General features: G+C 37.1%; 1 protein-coding gene across 8 annotated transcripts in view; it reads right to left on the reverse strand.

Annotated features, from left to right (window-relative positions):
• Window positions 1–7,768: 7,768 nt before the first annotated feature.
• ZFAND6 (zinc finger AN1-type containing 6) overlaps window positions 7,769–24,052 on the reverse strand; it is a 91,445-nt gene continuing 75,161 nt past the window's right edge. For 7 of the 8 annotated variants that reach the window (XM_077128531.1, XM_077128534.1, XM_077128529.1 and 4 more), the window contains 3 exons: window positions 13,893–13,937; window positions 10,824–10,937; window positions 7,769–8,685 (listed from right to left, as the gene is read on the reverse strand). In XM_077128531.1, coding sequence (XP_076984646.1) covers window positions 8,537–8,685; window positions 10,824–10,937; window positions 13,893–13,937 — 308 coding nt within the window. In that variant the 3' untranslated portion in view covers window positions 7,769–8,536. The remainder of the gene's footprint in view (window positions 8,686–10,823; window positions 10,938–13,892; window positions 13,938–24,052) is intronic. The other variant, XM_077128530.1, reaches the window with a different exon arrangement.

Consider the following 24,052-nt stretch of genomic DNA (forward strand, 5'->3'; position numbering starts at 1 on the left):
AGCATTTGCATACAAGTTAAAAAAAGTTTTGTGCATACACCATATAATCCATCCTAAGTGAACAATCAGTGGCTCTTGATACAATCACATAGTTACGCATTCACTACTACAGTCAATGTGCGAACATTCTCATTTCCTCTGAAGAAAAAAAAAAACCCATACTTCTTACAGTCTCCTGTTTTTGACATTTAACTCTGGTATAGTGCTTTTGTTACGATTAATGAAAGAATATTACGATGTTACTGGTAACTATTTACCTTAGTTTACATTCATTATATTTTTCCCCTATAACACTGTTATTAACACCTTGTAATAGTGACATGTTTGTTCTAATTCATGTAAGAACTTTTTCATATTTATATAATTAACCACCATGATTGCTCACTCTATGAGTTTTTCTTCTCATAAGTTTTGATATGTTGTTTTCTCATTTTCACCTGCCTTGAGATATTTATTGATTTCTCTTGTAATTTCTTCCTTCACACACTAGTTGTTTAAGACTGTGGTTGTTTAACCACCATGTATGTATTTGTGAATTTTCCAGCCCTCCACCTGTTATTGATTTCCCACTTTATTCCATTATGATCCATTTATTGAGACCTGCTTTGTGACCTAACATATGGTCTATCCTGGAGAATGATCCATGAGCAATTGAAAAGAATGTATATCCTGCTGTTGTGGGGTGTGGTGTTCTGTAAATGTCTGTTGCCTAGTCCATTTATCGTATTATTCAAGATTTCTATTTTCTTATTGACCCTCCATCTAGATGTTCTATGTATGGTAAGAATGGCATATTGAAGTCAGCAGCTATTATTATAGAGGTGTCTATTTCTCCCTTCAGTGTTTCCAGTGTTTGTTTCATGTATTTTGGGGCACATTGGTTAGGTGAATAAATATTTATGATTGGTATTTCTCTCAGTGTCCCTTTTATTAATACATAGTGTCCTTCTTTGTCTCTCTTAACTATTTTACATTTAAAGTCTAATTTGTCTGGTACTGATATAGCCATTCCACTATTTTCTGGTTCCTGTTTGCATGGAATATCTTTTTCCAACCTTTCACTTTCAGCCTACTTTTGTCTTTGGATCTAAGGAGAGTCCCTTGTAGAAAGCATATAGACAGATCCTATTTTCTTTATCCATTCTGCCAGTGTATGTCTTTTGATTGGGGAGTTTAATTCATTACCATTAATGTTATTACTGTAAAGGCAGTACTTTCTTCAACCATTTTGCCCTCTGGATTCTATGTCATATTTTTCTTTCCCTCTTTTAGTTACCCTTACTGATAATCTTCATTTCTACACTCTGCTCCTAAACTCTCTTTCCTATTAACCTGTAGCACTTCCTTTAGTATTTCTTGTAGAGCAGTTCTCTTGTTCACCAACTGTCTGTTTATCTGTAAATATTTAAAACTCTCCCTCATTTTTGAAAAACAGTTTTGCTGGATATTGAGTTCTTGGTTGGCAGTTTTTCTATTTCCATATATTAAACAAATCATACCACTCCCTTCTCACTTCCATGGTTTCTGCTGAGATATCTGCATTGAGTCTTATCGAGCTTCCATTGTATGTAATGGATCACTTTTCTCTGGCTGCCTTCAGAATTCTTTGACTTTGGCATTTGACAGTCTGATTAGTTAGTGTCCTGGAGTAGGTCTATTTTGATCTGTTCTGGTGAGGTTCATTGCACTTCTTGGACCTGTAATTCGATGACTTTCATAAGAGTTGGGAATTTTGTGTCAATTATTTTTTTCTGCCCCTTTTCCCTTCTCTTCACCTTCTGGGACACCCATAACATATAGTTGTGTACTGCATGTCATTCACTTCCCTGAGACCCTACTCAAATTTTCCCACGTTTCCATGTTTTTTGTGTGTATGATTTCAGATGTCTGTCTTCTAGTTCACTAAGCCATTCTTCTGCCTATTCAAAGCTGCTGTCATTATGTCTTCATTGTAATTTTCATCTCTTCTGTCGTCTTTCATTTCCATAAGTATTGTCATTTATTTATTTATTTTTACAAGTTTTCAAATTTTTCTTTATGGTCACCCCGTGTCATCTTTAGATCCTTCATCTCTTTTGCCACATTTTCCTTCAACTTGTAATTGGTTTAAAAGATGTGTTAGAACATCCTTAATTAATTGTTTCAACTCCTGTATCTCATCTGAAATTTTAGTTTGTTCTTTTGACTGAGGCATTTCCTCATGCTTCCTAGTATGACCTATGTTTTTTTGTTGACTAGTGTCTTGGCATATAATTTTCTTGATTAGTTTATTCCGGAGGTCGTTTACTCTCTTTGGCCTGGGGTTTTGTTATTGGCTGGCTTTGTGTTCTAACTGTTCTTTGACATTTGATTCAACTTATTCTAGACCTCTAGTGTTTTGGTTTGCTAAAGCTGCCAGAACGCAATATCACAAAAATGGATTGTCTTTTACAAAGGGGATTTATTAAGTTACATGTTACAATTCTAAGGCCATGAAAATGTCCAAATTAAGGCCCAACAGGAGGATGCCTTCTTGGAGGAAAGGCAGTTGGCATCCAGGTTCCTGTCACATGGGAAGGCGCATGGCAATGTCTGCTGTTCTTCTCTCCCAGCTTCTGGTTTCAAACGGTTCTCTCAGCTTCTTGCATTGCCAAACGTCTGTGTCTGGGCTTCCTCCCCTCAGAGATCTACTCCAGAAAAGTCAGGTCCAGCACTCACGAAGCAGGCGTTGCTCAGTATCAGTTTCCCTGGGGAGGAGACTCAGAGGGTGCCAGTCCTTTCTGTGAAGCATCCTGATTCTGTGCTTTTCCTGTACTGCCCAGCTGATGGTGCTTGTTGACCTGCTGCTCCCACAAGTCTACAGTGACACCGTGCCTTTTATTCTCAGCAGACCCTGTCCCTGCCAGGGGTGTGGTTGAGACAGAGGTTGAGGGGAAACCTTCTATTTTCCCAGCTCCTGGGGTCTGAATTCTATAATATCAGTTACTGACTGTGCTGGGCCTTGCCCATCTCTTTTCTTGTGGAGGAGCAGCTCTTCAGCCACCTGTTCCCTGTAGGCTGGAAAAGTTGCAGTGACTCTCAAGTGGCCCCACTTCTGCCCCTGCTGGAGAGTGTTTGAGATACAGGCTGGACTCTGCTTTTTGTAGTTGAAAGGGTTGCTGATAGCCCAGTGTCCCCCTCCCCCACCTTCTTGGGGAAGATAGGCCCTTTAGGAAACTATCTCCACCAACTGATTAGCTACTTTGTCTCTCAGACAACCCTACTTCCACCTCTGCCTGCAGCAGAGCTGAAAATGGAGAATGCTGGCTGCTTTCTTTAATGGGCTTCTTAAAAGAAAAAGAAAAAGAAAAAAAAGCTCTTCTCAGACTGGTTCCCAGTACTCCAGGTTCACCAATCAAGAGTCAGAGTTGGTACTCAGCTCTATGTACTCCTTTTCTTGTTGCACAGCTTTCTTCCAGCAGTCTGAGCGCAGCCAACTCCAGAAGCCCTTTTTTTTGTTTGTTTCTGTCAGTTCTGCTTCCTCCCCCTAGAAGCAGAACTGAAACGGAACTCCCAGCTTCTTTTCTTGCGTTGTAAATATGTTTGGAGTTGGTATTCAGCAGTCTGAATTTGTTAATCAAATTAATAATCCAAGCCTGGCTGAGATCCCCATTCCTTGCTCCTAGTAGAGAGGGCTTACATTTCCCACCAAGGAATGACTCCCAGGTCAGTCTGCCATGTCAGGGGCGGAAGGATGTCCACAGTTTGGGAAGATTTACTTATAGGTCTTTACGGCAATTTATCAGTCTTGCACTTCCACTCTTTCCTGGCTGGTCTATGATGTGCAGCTCATCTCCAGAGTCCCAAAACAAAGTTGTTTCAGACAGTTCTGGCTATTTACTAGTTGCCCTGTAGGACAGACAAAATCCTACAATCCCTATACTACAATCTGTAAAAGTTTTTGAGTAAATATTTTTAATGTAGTTGATCATCTAGCAGTTTGATTAATGGACTGAATAACATTCCTTAGCTTTGTAAGAAACTGTCAAACTCGTCCAAAGTATCTTACCCATTTTGCCTTCCCACCAGCAATGAATGGGAGTTCCCATTTCTCCACATCCTTGTCAGCATTTCATGCTGTCACTGTTTTTAATTGGTGTGTAGTGATAATTCATTTTGCCTTAACTCGCAATTCCCGAGTGTCAGACCATGTTCAGCATGTCTTCATGTTTATTTGCCATCTTTACATTTTCTTTGGTGAGATGTCAAGATATTTTACACATTTAAAAAGTATTGGGTTGTTTGATGTCTTGTTGTATTTTAAGGGTTCTTTGTATATATTGAATAAAAGTCCTTTATCAGATGTCTTTCAAATATATTCTCCCAATCTGGGGCTTTTCATCCTCTTAACAATGTCATTTGCACAGCAGCATTTTATTTTTATTTTAATGAAATCCAATAAATTTTTTCTTTCATGGATTGGGATTTTGGTGTTTTATCTAAAAGTCACCACCAAATCTAGATTTTCTCCTATGTTATCTTCTGGAATTCGTATAGTCTTGCATTTTACATTCAGGTCAACGATACATTTTGAGTCAATTTTTGTGAATTCTTGTGAAAGTCTTTTTTTTCTTGCAACATCATTTGTTGAAAGGACTATCGTTTCTCCATTGAATTGTCTTTGCTCTTTTGTCCAAGATCAGTTAACTGTATTTGTGTGGGTGTATTTCTGGGTTCTCTTCCTCTGTTTAATTTACATGTTTGTCTATTCTTTCACCAATGCCGTACCATCTTGGGTGTTATGTTTAATATCCACAAACTAAGCTGAGATTTTGAGTGGGACTGCATTGAATCTATGTATCAAGTTGGGAAGAATTAACTTCTTAATAATATTGAGTCTTCCTTCTGTGAACATGGATTAGCTCTTCACCTACTTAGACCTCAATTTCTTTCATCAGAATTTTGTAGTTTTCCTTGTACAAACCTTGTACATACTTTTTAAACTATGAATGGGTGTCGGATTCTGTCAAATGTTCTTTCTACATTTATTGTTTAGTCATAAATTTTGTTGTCTGTTGATTTGATGGATATCATGATTTTTCAAATGTGGAACCCTCCAGTGTGGGATCTGGTCATGGTGTATAGTGCTCTCTGTTAGATTCAATTTGTAAATATTTTCCTCAGGACTTCTGCATCTATGTTCATGAGATACTGGCTTTTAGTTTTCCTTTCTTGTAAAGTCTTTATCTGGCTTTGGTACTAGGGTAATGGTGATCTCTTCATGTAGAATGTGTTCCTCTTGTTCTCCTTTTTGGAAGAGATTGTAGAGAATTGGCATCATTTCTTCCTTAAATGCTTGGTAGGATTCACCAGTGAAAGCATTTGGTTCTGCTGTTTTTTAATTTTTATTTTTAAAGGTTATTAATGATTGATTCAATTTCTTTGATATAGGCCTGTCCAGATTATTTCTTATATTTTGGTAGACTATCCTTCAAGAAATTGGTCCATTTCATATGAGTTAGCAAATTTGTGGTCAGAGTTTATAATATTCTTGTCTTTTTAGTATCCATGGAATGTCTGATTGAGCCACTTTTTTTTTTTTCTCACAGGTATGTCAGCAGCCTTCTGGGGACCCCAAGAAGGTACACTCTACCTAGGTTTCCAGATATCACTAAGGTCTTTTGTTGGTGAGATTCTATCTACCTGTCTGTTCTACATTCCTGACTTTCCATTCTTCTGGCCCCCCTGAATTATTCTCTGTGCCTATATTAATAAAAAAGGAAAAACCAAAGGCCAGGAAGCCCGTTTCTGAAAAGATGACAAACGTCACACAAGCCCTTTCCTGAATTTCCAAGAATATCTATTTACATGTATTAGAAAGTCCATGACAAAAAGGGAAATTTAGCCATTATCCATTTAGTATAACCTTTCTTCACAACAGGAAAAACGTTGCTTCAGGGATGTGTGTTTAGAATGTAGTGAGTAATTTCAAGCTTGTACTGCATAATACAAAAGCTGTCCTTTCAGCAGAGTTAGAATGTATCACTAGACTTCAGAACAGAGATCATAAATTAGTATATAAAAGATCAAAGTATGAGCATATGTTGAGATTTATGGTTTTAGTATTTAGGTATGTAGTGAAGCCATATTTTTTGTAAATGGATTTTTACAACAATTAATAAAAAAATGAATTAAACATTGAGGTCATTTTAATAGTCACTTCATACATACTTCCCAGTTTCAAAATGGGTTCATTAAAGCAGCTTTGTAATTTTTTTTAATACTTTGGATCTCTGGTACAGAAAATTGGATCAATCATAATTCTGGTTTCAAGATATTCTCAAAGTTGGTTCATCCATGGTCTATTTTTAATTACACCCAATAATATAAGCATCCTGAACCTTCCATCCACCAAAAGCTGGGGCCTCAACCCTCAACCATAAGGTACCACACCAGCTTATCTCTTGCCTCTTCTAACAGTAGCATCGTGAATCTTTTCATCACTACCCTGCTTTCTTTTCAAATAGTTTTAATGCATCCATAAGACCTGAAAAAAAAAAAAGGTGTACTTTATAACTCTTTATAGGTGAGCATGTTGAGACTTTTTTTTTGCTTCACATTATACTTCTAAGGCTCATCTATTTTGTGTCTGGGTTTTTGCTTTTGTCAAGTTGCCATGAAAATGTTTGCATGTCTTTTGTTGTCTACGTGTAACAGGTTTTCCTGAATATGCACTTTGTGAAATGTCTGGATCGTTAAGATAGGTAAAAATGCAACTTTAAAAGGTAATACCTAACTTTCTGAAGGGTTAAACCACTTTACACCAAAATCAAAATGCCTAAGAGATCATGTGGAACTCCTCCAAGACTAGATAGCATCAGGCTTAATATTTGCTGATTAAACAGGCATAAAATGGTATTTCATTTGTGATCCTGATTTGCACTGTAATTATTCTGAACCTTTAAACTTGTTATTTCACTTTCTTTGAAGAAAAATACTTTGTGTGTTTTTACATATATCAACTTAATGAAATTTCCTTCCAGTCCTCATTTGTTAAGAGTTTCTATATAAATGGAGTGTTGAATTCTAGTAAAAACTTCAACTGAATCTACTGAGTGGCCTATATGTTTTTCTCTCAATCTGTTAGTGTAATAAATTACAATTATAAATTTTAATATTAAGCCATATTTATATGCTTAAGATACACCATTTAAGTAATAAACTTAAACCTAAAAATCTATATTGTAAAATACTGCTTTCTTTGTTTTATAAAATATCTCATGTTTATTAGAGGTTAGTTGCCAGAGAAGTTTGAAAAACAAGACAAAATATCTCTTAAGGGTCTTTCTACTCCACAGTTGTCCAACAGCTCTATTTGAATTATGCTCTTTCAATTTCTCAATCATATTAGAAAAAATGTTTCTATTAAATGCTAATTCAGTATGCAAAAAGGAATCAGACATGGGTTAGAAAATGACATTTAAGTGACAGAAAAGTTCTTGGCTTTGAAGAGTGCTGTTATTTGTCAACTCACAGAAATGTAAGATAGAATTTATTTTGATGAAAGTAGTCATAAATAGATGTGAGACAGATAATAGCAGTAGGACTCTTAAAAAAGTAGAGCAGAAAGCGGGCCACAGTGGCTCAGCAGGCAGAGTTCTTGCCTGCCATGCTGGAGACCTAGGTTCCATTCCCAGGGCCTGCCCATGCAAAAAAAAAAGAAAAAAAAAAGTATGAGGAGAAAACAGAAAAGACAATGATCTAAATGAACCAATAGAAAGAATAGTAGAGAAAAAGTAATACAAGAGAGTGCTCTGATTTTCCTTTTTATTTAATCAAAGACTGGTGGATAAACATAAATACAGCACAATTACTTCAGATCATTCTTCATATTGGGTACACACAGACCAGTGAACGTAATCTGAAAGAAACCTGCAGTCAGCAATGAAATGCGTACAGCTTTTCCTTCCCTCGCTCAAAAAAAATTTTAAACCACACAAACTTAGAATCTCATCAGCACACACTCTCCTGTGACAAATGATTCAGACATAAATAGTGGGTGCAAAGAAACTATATGCTAACATATGTATAACCTTTGTTAATGAAAAAAACAGAAGCAGCCATAATGATTAAGATACATTCAGTTACTGATAACTAGTTATGCCCTAAGGGGCATTATCAAAAGAGAAATCGTGCTGCAGAGAAAAGCTATATATACATACACAATGAGAAAATAAACAGCAAGATTAACGCATGCATGTTTAATACTGGAAAAATCACAGCCCTCCAAAATTTCTCCACGTTTGTTATAAAAAGCCCTCTGCACTCAACTAAAATTAAAATGATCTTAAAAGGATAATACTTGCAAAGTTTAAGTCTTTTCAGCCACAGAAACTGCAATGGAAATAAATGTTCAGAGTCATTTTCAAAACAAAAACAAAAATCTATTCTTCTGATGTCATGCATGATTAAAAGGTCTATGCAAGATACATTGCTCTACATTCCCAATGACTAGGAAAAAAAAGCTCAAGTCAATTTTTAGTTTGCAGATGGTCAAAGGATTTTGTATTCCAGCAGTTCAAATCTTCTGGATCTTTTCACCAACAACTACTGGATTTTCTTTTCTGATTTTCTCAGCAGCATCGGCTTTGTAATTGTAAGAGCAATTGTGTACATCTGAGTAACGGTGTACACCACAGTAAACATTTCCACACCGGCATTCAAACCCTGAAAACAGATGAACATATATTTGTAGTTGGATGCAAAGTCTATGTATTAAGTTCTTCAGCATAATTAATGTTAATAGCACCATGTATTCAAGGCAGCAATCTAAAGAATCACTCCAAATAAGTTTAACAGCCTCATGACATAATATTCTCCAAATTCACTAGCTGATGGCTTCATTTCTTGCTCATATCTACAAATACAGGTTTATACTAAAGCAAGTCATAACCACACCTCAAGTTTCTTCACCTGAGAAATGGTACAATAACTTCCTATCAAAAGCAGGGTTGCTAAATTGAAAATGTGTCAACATTTTTTTAATTCAAATACTCCAATGTGAAACAAAAGCATACTGTCAGAAAGCAATCTTAAAATTTAATCAGGAAAGACAAAACATTTGCAAGAACTCTTAACAAAACCACATTATCCATATTAGCTTCCTTTTGCAAGGCTCTGATGGAGCTGTGAACTGTATGTACTTTGGCTGAGTGAGAGAGTCTCAGGATAGGTTGCCAAGGTTCAAATCCACCTAGCAAATGTAGGCAAATTACTTAGCCTTTCTGAGTCTCAGTTTCTGCATTTGTAATTCTGGAATACTAAATTGCTCTAAGAATTACATAAGGAATGTATGAAGTGCTTAATATATGATAAATACACAATAAATGCTACTAATTTTAGGGAAATGTCCAAAGAGTCAGAGCCAAAGGAGAGACACAAGGGGTACAGTCTCTATCCAGTCCAGCTCCTCCAAAACTAAGTTTTTATGGTACGATGGAAGTGTTAGGAAATGGAGCATAGGAAGCAATATTTTAAAACATTGACAACTTCCTTTAACCATATTTTTATTTCAAAAATATATTTCAACCACTTCTTTTGTAATGAATGAAAACTGAAGCTAATAATAATTCTATGTTAGACTGAAAGGTTAGTCATGACAAAAATGACTAAGTCTCAGTCTTCCAATCACGAAATTTGAGAATTTACGAGATTTAGAAAGACTCTATTTCATACAAAATATGTATATTTAAAATGCCTTATTTGTTCATGCTTGCATTCTTTACACGTTTGTCAAGGTACGCGCCAAGGTATGAACCAGTCATAAATATCTCTGATAACTAGACTCTGATCCCCTCTCCTCCTCATTCCCACCCACCCCTGAGCCAGAGGATTCTTCCTGAACAACCAAATCCTTACTGTGTGCTAGGCTTTCTGCTGAATGCAATACATACAAATTTGACTTACGGGCAGAGAAGAGTAAAACTCAATAAATGGCAGTTATTCACAGCTGCAACTGCCTTTTACCGATTAGCCACAGTACACTTATTAACCTTAGCTCTTTATTCCTGTCTGACTGCAGCAAAGAATACCCTTCTTCACATAATCTACGGTATTGTTAAATTCCCCATTCATGGATCCTGAATATATCCTATTTTTCCCTTTCTCTGAGTATTCATTCATACTATTCTTTCTGCCTGAAATGCCCCTATTTCCATAAGTCCTACTTATCGTTTAAGACCCCAGATGAAACATTCTGCCTTCATACTTTTTCTTGATGAACCTTCACTCCATTCCTTTTACATATTTAATGATTCTCTTTCTTCCATTCCCAAAGCAACCTATTTGACTGCACTTAATACACTTTGCTCAATACTTTCAACATCTCCCCTCCTCTTTCTTAAAAACAATACCATCTGACAGCTATGTTATAAAATCCCACATCTAAACTGATTATGTGGAAGCCCTGAGCTAATCACTTTACAGGTGTCACCTCAGTGAACCTTCATAATGATGTTAGGATCAGCCCTATTTTACATAAAGAAAGTATTTTGGAGCTTGCCAAGTACTTTTAAAAGTATCTTTTATATTTATATCAAATTTTTGGCCACCTGGAACAGTGACCTTACTTATCAAACTAATACTCTCAAACTCAACTTCAACAAATTTTTAAAAGAAAAGCTATTCATCTCACTTTTAGGCATTTAATTAGAGCTATTTTTATTTCTTTATGAAAACTGAGAAGCTAAAACATTCTCAATATAAACTTTCAGAGGAATAGAAACTATTTTAATTTTTAGTCGTAGTAAGCCAGAGTACTTTTTAATATAATAATTAATTTTAAACTGTTCGATTTGAGTCCTTACCAGTAAGTCCCACTTTCTTCCTACACATGAAACAGCGATTCTTCTTTTGTTTTGGTTTTTCAAGAGACTTGCTTTGCTCTTCAGATGGCTGATGTGCTGTATCTGATACTGAAGCTGACAAAAATACGAAGGTGATAAAATTTATTCAACACAATTCTGAGATCTGAGGTTATTTCTCCCATCCTATCTACTCATACCAATCAGATAGTCAGAGGATAACTGAGGAATTCATTTATTAGCATGGAAAGATGTTTACATTAAATTGTAATATGACCCGCTTTTTGTTATGCATGTATATATATATATATGTTATGTATGCATGTATATATACACATATGCAGAAAATAATGATATGTTAACAATGACTCTAGAAAAGGTGGACAATTAATCTCTTCTTTTGGTTTAAACGTACTTTCTAATTTTTTGAATAATGATATATTTGATCAATTATAAAAAGTACACACACACACAAATACGACTTGGGTAGAAACACAAATTTCTAAATATTTTCTGAGGAGAGAACCACGTAGATTCCTCAGAAAACAAAATGTGGTGGGAGAGGTGAAACCAAGATTCTGTGGGATACTAAGTATGTATAAAATTCTCAGAAGATTTCACATAAAACCTTCAAAATATTAGGAATAAAATAAATTGATGCATGTAAGTATTGAAACCAAGGCCAGTTGTATCAAGATTAAAGTCTAACTGGTGGGCCTTAACCCTAACTAGAGTCTCCTCCTCAAGCAATGAGTGCCCCGGTCTTCCCGAATGCTGGCACCAGAATCAGTTTTTGGCATGACCTTGTAGACATCATATCATACTCTGAACCGTCAGTGGCTTGCCATGTTTTAAGTGCTTTTAACTTCTCCAGTTTTATCACCCATTAGTATTTCCTCAGAAACCTACTGCTAGACCACCTATATGGAGAGAATGCTCTACACCGTCTACAACCTAGTCAAAAGGACTCTCTTCTTCCTCCTCATTCGGTCCAGGACCTCCTCTTCTTGAAGGCCTAGCTCCAACACCCCTTCCTCCAAGACGCCTTCCCTGTCTCAGTCCTTCGCAGTTCTAGTCTCCACCACATACTGCCACTTCACGTTCCCTCTCCAACCTATGCCTCGTACACTGCATTCAATGATATAGCTAATGTCCCCTCCACTGTAATTTTTTTTGATGGCTCCCCACTACTCCCAGGATAAAGCCCAGAGGCTTTCATGATTTTCCTCATACTTGTATTTCACCGTTCCTTAATACTCCATGCTTCAGCCACACTGAGTACTCACAATTTCCCTGAACATAACAAACTCTCCCTCACCTCTGGGCTTTTGTCCAAGTTATCCTTTTTACATGGAATATTCCTTCCAAATCCTTCTCATCCCTCTCTTTTCCTGGCTAACTTCATTTTGTCTTTATTTCTTTAAGCCTATATCGTAACTTTCACTCCACTCTCTTCCTCACAGCACTGGACTGGGAAACCCTATGTGCCTGTTAGAGTTAACTGTTAACTATTTTGAGGACATAAATCTACCTATCTTTTTACTTCTGTTAGCAGTGCCTAACCCCAGTGTCTGCTACCACATAGGAGACACTCAATAAATATATGTGGAATTGAATTATTGAGTTACTTACCTATTTTATGTATGTGCCCTGCTTCCCCAACTACACTGAAAACTTGTTGAGGAGAAGACCATCCCTGTTTGAATCTCCAACACCTAGCATGGTGAACTACACCACAGGAGATGCCCAAACATTTGCTGTAATGTATTCTAACCTGCTTTTGTTAACATATTATCTCATGTTTTAAAAAAATATGATAAATGGAAAAACACTATGAACTAACAAGTAAATATGCACTATTGAAGAACTCTACAACATGCTGAAGCTGAAGCTAGAAGCGAGAAAGTACTACTTGTAGGAACATTTTTGAAAATAAAATATGAACTCAAAACCTTTGACTTTCAATACATAAATATTCCAAGAATGATGCTCTATGAGGACAGGGGAAGAATGTCTTGTTTACTATTTATTCTCCAACCTCTAGAACAGTATCAGATAAAAATCTGGCAATGTGTAGAGAGCTCAAAAATAGTTTGACTTACAATCAGAAAAGAACCTATTATATATACATAGTCTTTGATATCTATAAGCTATAATATTTAATTAGTTCTCCAAATAAAGTTCAATATTCAAATAAACCAGCATAGATAATGCTTTAAAGGTAGTAACAACACTACTGTAAGATTTACAGTTTTTAAAATTTGCTTAACTGAGATTCAAATGGAGAAGAGGGGAAATATATTTATCTGCTATGCATACAAATATTACTACATACTTAAAGACATTTTACAATATTACTCCTAAAGATCTGGTAAGGCAAAACAGTTTCTCTTTGAAATGAGGCAAATACACAATCTTTAAAGTTAAGCATCAGTAGGCAATCTGAAAGCTTATAAGCTAGGGCTCAAATGTGGGACCAATAAATGTCAACTGTATCTCCATGAGACTCAGGAAACCTCAGTTTATCTGAAATTAGTGGGTGACAACCTGAACTTAAAGCATTTAACCAAATGAATTCATGGGCCAGATGACAAAATGCACTACAGAAGTCTATCATTCCCAGAAATCACCCTGTTTCCTTAGTATAATTATATGTGAAATTTCAGACCAAAATATGCCTTGTCAAATTCTAATTAGTAAAAGGAAATAATTCAGTCTTTTAAAAGGGCCATACAGTGGACTAAATGTCAAAGGACCGTATCTTAATGAACCTGAAACCAAAATAAGAAGTCTGTTCAGAACCAGGCAATTTTTCATATTCTGAAATGATGATTAGAAATAGGGATCATCTACTTGTTGATGATTTAAAAATAGGTGACTGCCTATGCTGCATCCACTGATCCTACAGGTTTATTCGAGAGGCCTGTGGGGTGGCATAAAGGTTGCAGTATAAACTGTATAGCACTTGCTAACCTAATTTTTATGGGAATCCCAATTAGACAACGCCTACTGAAACTACTGTTAAGAAAGTTCAAAAAGCACCGGGCAGGTAAAATCAGTTTAACTACCCACATGGAGGATCACATTCAAGAGGAACAAGGCCCTCTGCTCTGGGTCCTGCAAAATAAAAAAAGAAAAAAGTGCACAAATATAACAGTAAGTTTAGAACTATTGAGTACTACCTGTTTGGGGACATATTCATAGACAGAGAAAAAACAAATTTGAACATAAGATGATATTAACAGGGAAACTCTAAACAATAGTGTAACATATCTGTTGGTTGTGGCAGTAGACACAAAATTTATGTAATATAACATATAGCCCCTCCCCTGAAGAGTCATGGCATGTCTCCACATTCTGAATTAGATGACGATTCTGAGGTCAGGGAGTCTGTCTCATTTCTGTATACCCAGTGCTGACACAGTGCAGATACTCAATGCAGAACTTACTGAATGAATGCCTACTTTTGCAAGGACTCAACAGAATGAAATTCATTTCCCCTCTCTGGAGCACATTTTCTTATATGCAAAAGAAGTTGGACCAAATGATTTCTAAGTCATTCCTAGCTCAAAATTCCTTAGCAAAATGAGTAATTTTTAAATATTCATGAGAAAAATAGGTATTTATAATATAAGTAATGTATATTTTCCAGCAGCCATATTCAAAATTTTAAAGGTGGAATTTTAATGATTTATTTTTAACCTAACATATCCAAATATTATCATCTCAAAAATACAATCAATATAAAAATTATTAGTGAAATCTACTCTTTGGGGGGTGTACTAAGTTTTGAAAACCCAATGTATACATCACATTTACAGTGTAATTAGCAAGTAAATATCCCCTAAATAGTCCATTTCAGACTTGTTATATGCCAGGTGCTCGACAACAACACGAGGTTGGCTGCTGCCATAATGGACAGAGCACAGGGGAGATCTACAGATGAAAAAAATGATTTTCTACCAGGAGCCATCTAAGGGCAGCACCTGTTATATTGAAATCTTTCTTCAATACAAATCTGTGCTATCTTAGGAAGAAAATATTCAAAATGGCTCTCTTCCCTCCCATTAATTAGACCCAAATATAATGATTTTCTATTATCTGGTTCCAAACAACTTCCCAGCTTTATTTCAGCATATTCCATCCTGAAATTTCCCAAATTTCATGTTTTCCTACCCAAATGCTTTTGCTCTCACAATTTCTCCTCTAGCAAAAGCACTCTTCACTGTTTCTATTGTTTTTTTGAGATATTAATTTCACATACCATAAAATTCTCCCTTTAACATGTACAATTTAGCGTTTTTTAGTGTTTACAAGGCTGTGTAACCATCACCACTATCTAATTCAGAACATTTCAGTGACCCCAAAACAAAACTGTGTACCCAACTAGCAGTCACTCCCTATTCCCCTCAGCAGCCAGTAATCTATTGTCTGTCTGTTTGGATTGGTCTATTCTGTACATTTCATACAAACAAAATCACACAATATTTTTCAAGGTTCATCTATGTTGCAGCATGTATCTATACTTCGCTCCTTTTTATGACCAAATAAAAAATTCCAGCGAATGGATATACTACATTTGTTTATTCACTCATCAGCTGATGGACATTTGGCTGTTTCTACTTTTTTGGTTAGTTACTATGAATAATGCTGCTAGGAACATTCAAAAACCAAAGTTTTTATGTAGACAAATGTTTTCAATTCTCCTGGGAATTAGGAGTGGAATTACTCAATTACACAGCAATTCTGCATAACTTTCTGAGGAACTCCCAAGCTGTCTCCCAAAGCAGCTGCACCATTTTACACTTCCATCAAGCAATATATGAGGGTTCCAGTTTCTCCATATCAGCCATCTGAGTGGGTATGAAGTGGTATCTCATTGTGTTTTTTGTCCTTCCCTCATGACTAATGATGTCAAGCATCTTTTTGTGTACCAGTTATATATCTTTTTCGTAAAAATGTCCATTCAAATACTATGCCCATTTTTAAATTAGGTTGTCTTTTTATTGATTTTTAAGAATTTTTAATATATTCTGGATACAAGTATCTTATCAAATGCAAACAGATTGTCTTTTTACTGTCTTGATAGTGTCACTGAAGGTAAGTTTTAAAATTTTGATGTAGTTCAAAGTATTTTTTCAATTTGTACTTCAGGGTCTTATCTAAAAAACCGATGCCTAATCCATGGTAATGAAGATTTACACCTGTTTTCTTCTAAGTGTTCTATAGTTTTAGCTCTTACATGGAGGTCTTTGATCTCTTTTGAGTTAATATTTGTATACAGAATGAGGCAAGGGCCCAACCACATTCTTCTACCTATGGATATGAGGTTGTCCCAGCATCATTAATGAAGACCATTTTCCGCACTGAATGGTCCTGGCGGTCTTGATGAAAATCAACAGCCCAAGGGTGCATTCTAGGCTTTCAATTCTATTTCATTGATTTTTATGCCCGCATTTATGTCAGTCTCACATGGTCTTGATTACTGTGGCCTACACAAGTTCAGAAATCAGGAAATGTGATAATTCCAACTTTTTTCCTCCTTTTCAAAAGTGTTTTGGTTCTCAACCATTCTTCAGATTTACCCATTCCTCAAAATCAAAAGGAAGTCTAGATTTTAATCAATACACCTTTCTTAATTAGTGGCCCAAAGGGACCGCTCTCCTGACTGTTCTCAACTACTGATTTGACAGTTCAACTTCGAATGAAGTCAGGAGCCCTCAGAGCTGGAAAGAGCCTAAGAACTCTAAGTTCACCCTGTCATTCAGGCGAGCAATCCCCACTCACTACATTATCTCCGATGGTAACTCAGTTTTTCTAGATTGCTTCAGTAAAAGAGAGCTCACCATTTCAGTAGACTTATTTCATTCTACCATTGGAAAGCTTCACAATTTTTATTCAAAGTCTTCTATAACTCCAAATCACTGTGACATTATGTAAAATAAAAATATCCTTTGCAGTTTACAAAGCTCATTAAATCTCCATCATTTCACTGACTTCTAATTACCCCATAAGGTGTACATGGCTGTTAGTCCCAAGATAGAAAGCTGGATCTCTGAATCCAAATTTCACACTCTTTTTACCATGACCCTGGATCAGAGGGACTGGGACTGAAGTTAAGCACAGTGTGTTCAATAAGGGAGTATGATATTTTAGAGTACACTAAAATATTTGTAAGTTTTTTTTTTAGCTAGCTTTTATGAACTGTTAATTTGACTTATATACCTCATATGATACTGCTTAAATTTTTTAATTCTTTTTAATTAAAAAGCATAATTATATGAGAAACACGCTACAATATGCTAAATGCTCAGTAACTCATGAGAAAAATTCTTTAGAGCCACGAGGCTAAAGTAAAAATAATACTACTCATCTGGAAACACATCCTAATTATAAACAGACTATCTGCAGAGATAAAATCAGGGAGACTACTTGGAAAATGCCAATTAAAAAATGTTAGGAAAATCTGTCTGTGCCCGTTTGAAAGGATGTACGTACCTCGAAAAGCCATACTTTAATCCTAATCCCATTTTGTAAAGGCAGCCGTTTCTTCTAATACCTATTCAGTACTCTGTTTGAAACTGTAATTAGATCATCTCCCTGGAGATGTGACTCAATCAAGTGTGGTTGTTAAACTGGATTAGGTGGAGACATCTCCATCCATTTGGGTGGGTCTTGATTAGTTTACTGGAATCCTAACATTCTGGAGAAAGGGAGATTCTGAGATAGCAGAACGACACAGCCATGAGAAGCAGAGTCCTCTAGCCAGTGACCTTTGGAGATAAAGAAGGAAAATGCCTCCTGGAGAGCTTCGTGAAACAGGAAGCCAGGAGAGAAAGCTAGCAGATGACACCGTGCTCGCCATGTGCCCTTCCAGATGAGAGAGTAACCCTGACCGTGTTTGCCATGTGCCTTCTCACTTGAGAGAGAAACCCTGAACTTCATCGGCCTTCTTGAACCAAGGTATCCTTCCTTAGATGCCTTAGATTGGACACTTCTATAGACTTGTTTTAATTGGGACATTTTCTTGGCCTTAGAACTGTAAACTAGCAACTTAGTAAATTCCCCCTTTTAAAAGCCATTCTGTTTCTGGTATATTGCATTGTGGTAGCTAGCAGACTAGACTAGAACACTGGCTTAGGCAAACAGCTATACTCATTTATCCTCTTCATCTGGGATGGTCTTCCCATCTAAATAAATTTTCTTTGAGAAACGTGCATATGGAGCGGTAAAAAAGAAAATATACCTGGCTAGCTTGCCAAACTCAACTGAAGTTAGTTAGCTCAGGAACTGAGTGGGGTGGGGCTGGATGTGGAAATAGGAACACATCCATCCATCCACACATATCCATCCAATTAAGAATCCAGATTTTCTACTGGAAAGAATATTGGCCTAGAATCAGGTGACGGAGTTTCAGTTCCATTTTAAATGACCATATAACTTGATTCAAGAGTCTTTATCTTTTTTCATCCATTAAATGGGTAAAAAAAGAATTCTCTGCATTTGTTCCTATCCAACAGGAAAGTATTAAGTGCATGCATGTGTATATGAGTGTATAAAGTATATACACATGAATGTTGGTATAAGTGAAAAAGGTATTCTTAATTCTACAGTATAAGCTAAGACATTTTTAAAAACAGTCTGTTAAGAGATTTATGGGGTTTTCTGGGGGGTAAGATAGCAGCATAGTGAGTTGTGGAATTTAGTTCATCCCCCATAGCAGCTAGAAAATAAAACAGGCAGAAACAATACAGAACAACTGCTGGGGCGACATCAGTGACTGGACACACAGCATTCACCAGCCTGGACAAGCTAATTGGCTGAGACACCAAAAAGAGCTGTTAAGTCCCCCAAATCATGGAGGTTGATGCCCCTTACCCATGGGGGTAGCAGACTGGTTCCGCGAGGGGAAAGGAAACAGACTTTACGAGCAGCAAAGGTTTAGCTTAGTCAAGCTCCAACTGTGGAATTAATCAACAAATTCTGACTATTGAAAATAGGCCCCCAGCTCAACTAGGGGACTATTCCTTATTAAACTAGGAGTAAGAGCTAATGGTACTAGCAGGTTTTGCCCTGACAGAGAGGGGGCTTTGCCGTGGCAAAACCAGAGGCTTTTTGAGTTGGACAGCACAAAAATACTTGAAAAGGGCTGGACCCGAAAAAAGGGGAACACACAGAGTCTGGACATACACAGAGCCACGTACCTACTTAAGCTCTTGATTGACAAACCCAAGGAGCAGGGGCTCTGCTCTGAACCTGTTTTTTTGTTTGTTTCTAATACTCAACAGCTCATTAGATAGAACTGCTAGGCTTCTCAGGCTCCAGCAGTGCCCCAGGCAAGGGCTGAATTAAGCTTGTCTGAGAGACAAAATAACTATTCAGGTGAAAGGAGTTAATTTCACAAAGGCTGTACCTTCCTCAAGAGAAAGGTGGGGCTCAGCTCAGGTAGAATTCCTCCCTCCAAGAATTCAGGTCCCAGGGACTGGAAAACAGAAGCAATTAATGCCAACCTACAACCTCCCCTCTGTCTCAGCCATGCCCCCAGCAGGGAGAATCTGCTGAAGTTAATGGCACCACTCCACTTTATGTTGGTGGGAAGCGTGGGCAGGTAAGCACCACATGTGCTGGGGAAGACAGAGAAACACAGAGTCTAGAGGCTTTATAGGAAAGTCTGATAACCTGCTGGGTCTCACCCTCAGGGAAAACTGAGGCAGGCGACTCCTTCCTCCCGAGAGGAGGCCAGTCTGGTGTGGGAAAGTCTGACTGGGGTCTTAATATCTGAGGAGAATCCAAAGAACAGCTAGAGAAGGGTCAGACGGTTGACAGAGACTGTGATTCCATGGTGTAAGTGACCCAGGAGAGTCTTCTATACCACACAGGGAGGTCCTGGTTACAATAGTTGAAAAACTGAGAAGCAGAGAACTGGAGACTGTCCAGCTGGTGCAAACAGCCTAACAAGCCCCTTTCCAAACAAAAGCCCAGGGCCCTCAGGAGTGCATGGATGGGGAGACCGGGACTAGGAATGCTCTACCTCCATGTCTCCAACACTGCACCCTGCTCCAGCGCTACAAGATCTGCCAGAGCTGCACATATACCCACAGCCCCTGCACTGCACCTCTACAACCCTGCAACTCACAGGCACCAGCACAGCACCCCAATCAGAGCTGCAATGCATCAGCATACTTTTGTGCCCCATCCTGCGCCTCACATCCTGCTCCACATCCATCCCGCAAATATAAAACTTTAGACTACTGAAGGAAATCAACTTACAAAGTAAACCAATGAAGATTTTAACATGCAGTGAAGACAACAGTAGATCACTAAGCATATCAAGATGCAGATATAGCCCAGCCTAATGATCAAATTAAAATCCCAGAGAAGATACAGACTGCAGAACACCCAATCAAAGATGTTCATATAACTCTATTAAATAAAATAAATGGGATGGCTATTCACATAAGGGAGATCAGGAAGACACTAGAAAAGGATAAAGAGGAATTTGAAATAAATAGAAAAATAGTAGATATCACAGAGATATGCTGTAGACCAAATAAAAAATATACTAGAGACACATAGCAGATTTGAAGAGGCAGAAGAAAGAATAAGAGAACTACAGGACAGGACTACTGATTTCAAATACTCAAAACAGCAAATTACAAAAAAATGGAAAAATCTGAATTGAATCTCAGGGAAATGATGGACAAACAAAGCACACAAATAAAAAAATCATCGGTGTCCCAGTAGGAGAAGAGAAGAGAGTAAAGGGCTAGGAAGATTAGTTTAGGATATCATGGGGAAAAACTTCCGTACAAAGGATATAAATACATAAACCAAAGAAGCCGAATGAACTCCAAATAGAATAAATCCAAATAGGCCTTCCCCAAGACACATACTAAACAGTCTGTCAAATGCTAAAGAGAAGCAGAAAATTCTGAAAGTCTTAAGAGAAAAACAATCTGTTACATACAAGGGAAACTATATGAGACTGAGTTCAGACTACTCAACTGGCATACTGGAGGCAAGAAGGCAGTGGTGTGGTATATTTAAGATCCTGAAAGATAAAGACTTCCAGCCAAGAATTCTGTACCCAGCCAAACTGTCCTTCAAAACTGAGGAAAGATTAAAAATTTCACAGATGAACAAATCCTAAAAGAATCTGTCAAAAGAAACCAGCCCTACAAGAAATACTAAAGGGAGTTCTGCCAGATGAAAAAAAAAAAAGACAGGAGAGGGAGGTCTGGAGGAGGGCACAGAATTGAAGAGTACCAGTAAGGATAACTTAAAGGATAAAAAGAGATAGAGGGAAAAGAATATGTAGAGCTGACAAACAAAATCCAAAGGGTAAGATAGTGGATTCAAGAAAAGCCTTCACAGTAATAACTTTGAAGGTTAACGGGCTAAACTTACCAGTTAAAAGATAAAGACAGGCAAAATGGGTTAAGAAATATGATCCAGTTATATGCTGCTTATAAGAGACTAATTTTAGTTATAAGGATACTAATAAACTGAAAGTGAAAGGATGGAAAAAGATGTTTCATGCAAGTTGTAACCAAAAGAAAGCAGGAATAGCTATACTAACATCGCACAAAATAGACTTTAAATGTAAAGTCATCATAAGAGAGAAAGAAGGACACTATATATTAATAAAAGGGACTAATCACCAAGAAGAAATAACAATCATAAATGTCTATGCTCCCTCCCAGTCAAGGAGCTCCAAAGTACATGACACAGACACTGGCAAAGTTGAAGGGAGCAATAGATATTTCAATAATAGTAGTGGATTTCAATACATGACTCTCCTCTATAGACAGAACAACCAGACAGAGGATCAACAAGTGTGCTGGTTTGAAAGGAAGTATGCCCCCTAGAAAATCCACGTTTTAATCAAAATCCCACTTCATAAAGTAGAATAATCCCTATTCAATACTGTATGTTTGAAACTAATCAGATTATCTCCCTGGATGATATGATTTAGTCAAGAGTGGTTGTTAAACTTGATTAGCTGACAACATGTCTCTGCCCATTTGGGTGGGTCTTGACTGGTTTATTGGAATCCTAAAAAAGCAGAAACATTTTGGAGAATGGGAGATTCAGTGAGAGCAGACAATGCTGTGGCACCACGAAGCAGAGTCCACCAGCCAGCGACCTTTGGAGATGAAGAAGGAAAACGCCTCCCAGGGAGCTTCATGAAACAGGAAGCCAGGAGAGAAAGCTGGCTGATGACGCGATGCTCGCCATGTGCCCTTCCAGCCAAGAGAGAAGCCCTGAACTTCATCAGTCTTCTTGAACCAAGGTATCTTACCCTGGATGGATACCCTAGATTGGACTTTAATTGGGACATTTTCTTGGCCTTAGAACTATAAACTAGCAACTCATTAAATTCTCCCTTTTAAAAACAGTTCCATTTCTGGTATATTGCATTCTGGCAGCTAGCAAACTAGAACAACAAGGAAATAGAGAAGTTAAACAACTTAATAAATGAATTAAGCTAACAGACATATAAGTCATTCCACCCCTAAACAGAAGATATACATTCTTCTCTAGTGCTCACAGAACATTTTCCAGGATAGGTCATATGCCAGGGCACAAAACAGATCTTTATAAAATTAAAAATATCAAAATTATTCAAAGCACCTTCTCTGATCACAATGGAATGAAGCTGGATATCAATAACCACGAAAGAAGAACAACAGAAAGAATCAATAAAACTAAAAGTTGGTTATTTAAAAAAACATATCTGAGGAGATCATCCTCAAAAAGAAGGGAAGAAGGGAAGAAGGGAAGAAGGGGAGGGGAGGGGAGGGGAGGGGAGGGGAGGGAAGGGAAGGGAAGGGAAGGGAAGGGAAGGGAAGAGAAAAAGGCTCCATCTAGGCAGGACAAGAAACAGAAAAATTCCAATCAGTTAAACAGAACCTATGCTAGAGGTCTAGATTAAGTTGCACTGAATGTCAAAGAACACATAGAAAACAAAGCCATCCAGCAAGAAAATCCTAGGCAAGAGAGTGAAAACAACCTCCAGAATAAACTAATTAAGGAAGTCAAATGCCTAGATGGCAGCAAAAAAAATGAGTCATACTAGGAGAATCGAAGATATGGCCCAGTCAAAGGAACAAACCAACCATTCAAATGAGACTCAGGAGTTGAAACAACTAATTCAGGATGTTGTTCAGGGAAAAGCTCATCAAAAATCAAATCAATGAGTTGAGGGAGGATAATAAGAAGGCACTGGGTGAACAAAAAGAAATCAAGTTTAAAAAGACAAATCTACAGAACTTATGGGAAAGTAAAGCACAGTAGAAGAGATGAAAAAAACAATGAAAACCTAACAACAACAGATTTGAAGAGGCAGAAGAAAGGATTAATGAACTACAGGACTAAACATCTGAAATCCAATACAAAAAAGGAAATACAAGGAAAACAATGGAAAAATATGAGCAGGGAATCGAATGACAACATGAAGCACACAAATATATATGTGTTGTGGGTGTTCCAGAAGGAGAAGAGAAGGGAAAAAGAGGAGAAAGACTAATGGAGGAAATAATCACTGAAAATTTCTTATCTCTTTGAAAGACATAAAATTACAGATCCAAGAAGTGTAGCGTATCCCCAAAAAGAATAAATCTAAATAGACGTAATCCAAGACACTTACTAATCAGACTGTCAGATAGCAAAAAGAAAGAGAGAATTTTGAAAGCAACAAGAGAAAATCAATCCATCACATACAAGGGAAGCCCTTGAATAAGACCATGTGTGAATTTCTCAGCAGAAACCATGGAGGCAAGAAGGTAGTGGTACAATATATTTAAGATTCTAAAAGAGAAAAGCTTCCAACCAAGAATTCTATATCCATGAAAATTGTCACTCAAAAACGAGGGAGAAATTAAAACCTTTTCAGACAATCTTTGTGACCAAGAGACCAGCTATGCAAGAAATACTAAAAAGAGCACTATAGGCAGATAGGAAAACATAGGAGAGAGAGGTGTGGAGAAGAATATAAAAATGAAGATTATCAGTAAAGGTTAAAAGAGAAAAAAAAAAGATATATAAAATCCAAAAGGCAAAATGGGAGAAGAAAATACTGTCTTTACAGTAAGAACACTAAATGTTAACGGATTAAACTCCCCAATCAAAAGATACAGACCGACAGGATGGATTAAAAAACAAGACTGATTTATATGCTGTCTACAGGAGACTCACTTTGGTGTTGAAGGGATACAGACTGTACAACAGGA

This window comes from Tamandua tetradactyla, chromosome 14 (genome assembly GCF_023851605.1).
Source record: "Tamandua tetradactyla isolate mTamTet1 chromosome 14, mTamTet1.pri, whole genome shotgun sequence".
Classification (NCBI taxonomy): domain Eukaryota; kingdom Metazoa; phylum Chordata; class Mammalia; order Pilosa; family Myrmecophagidae; genus Tamandua; species Tamandua tetradactyla.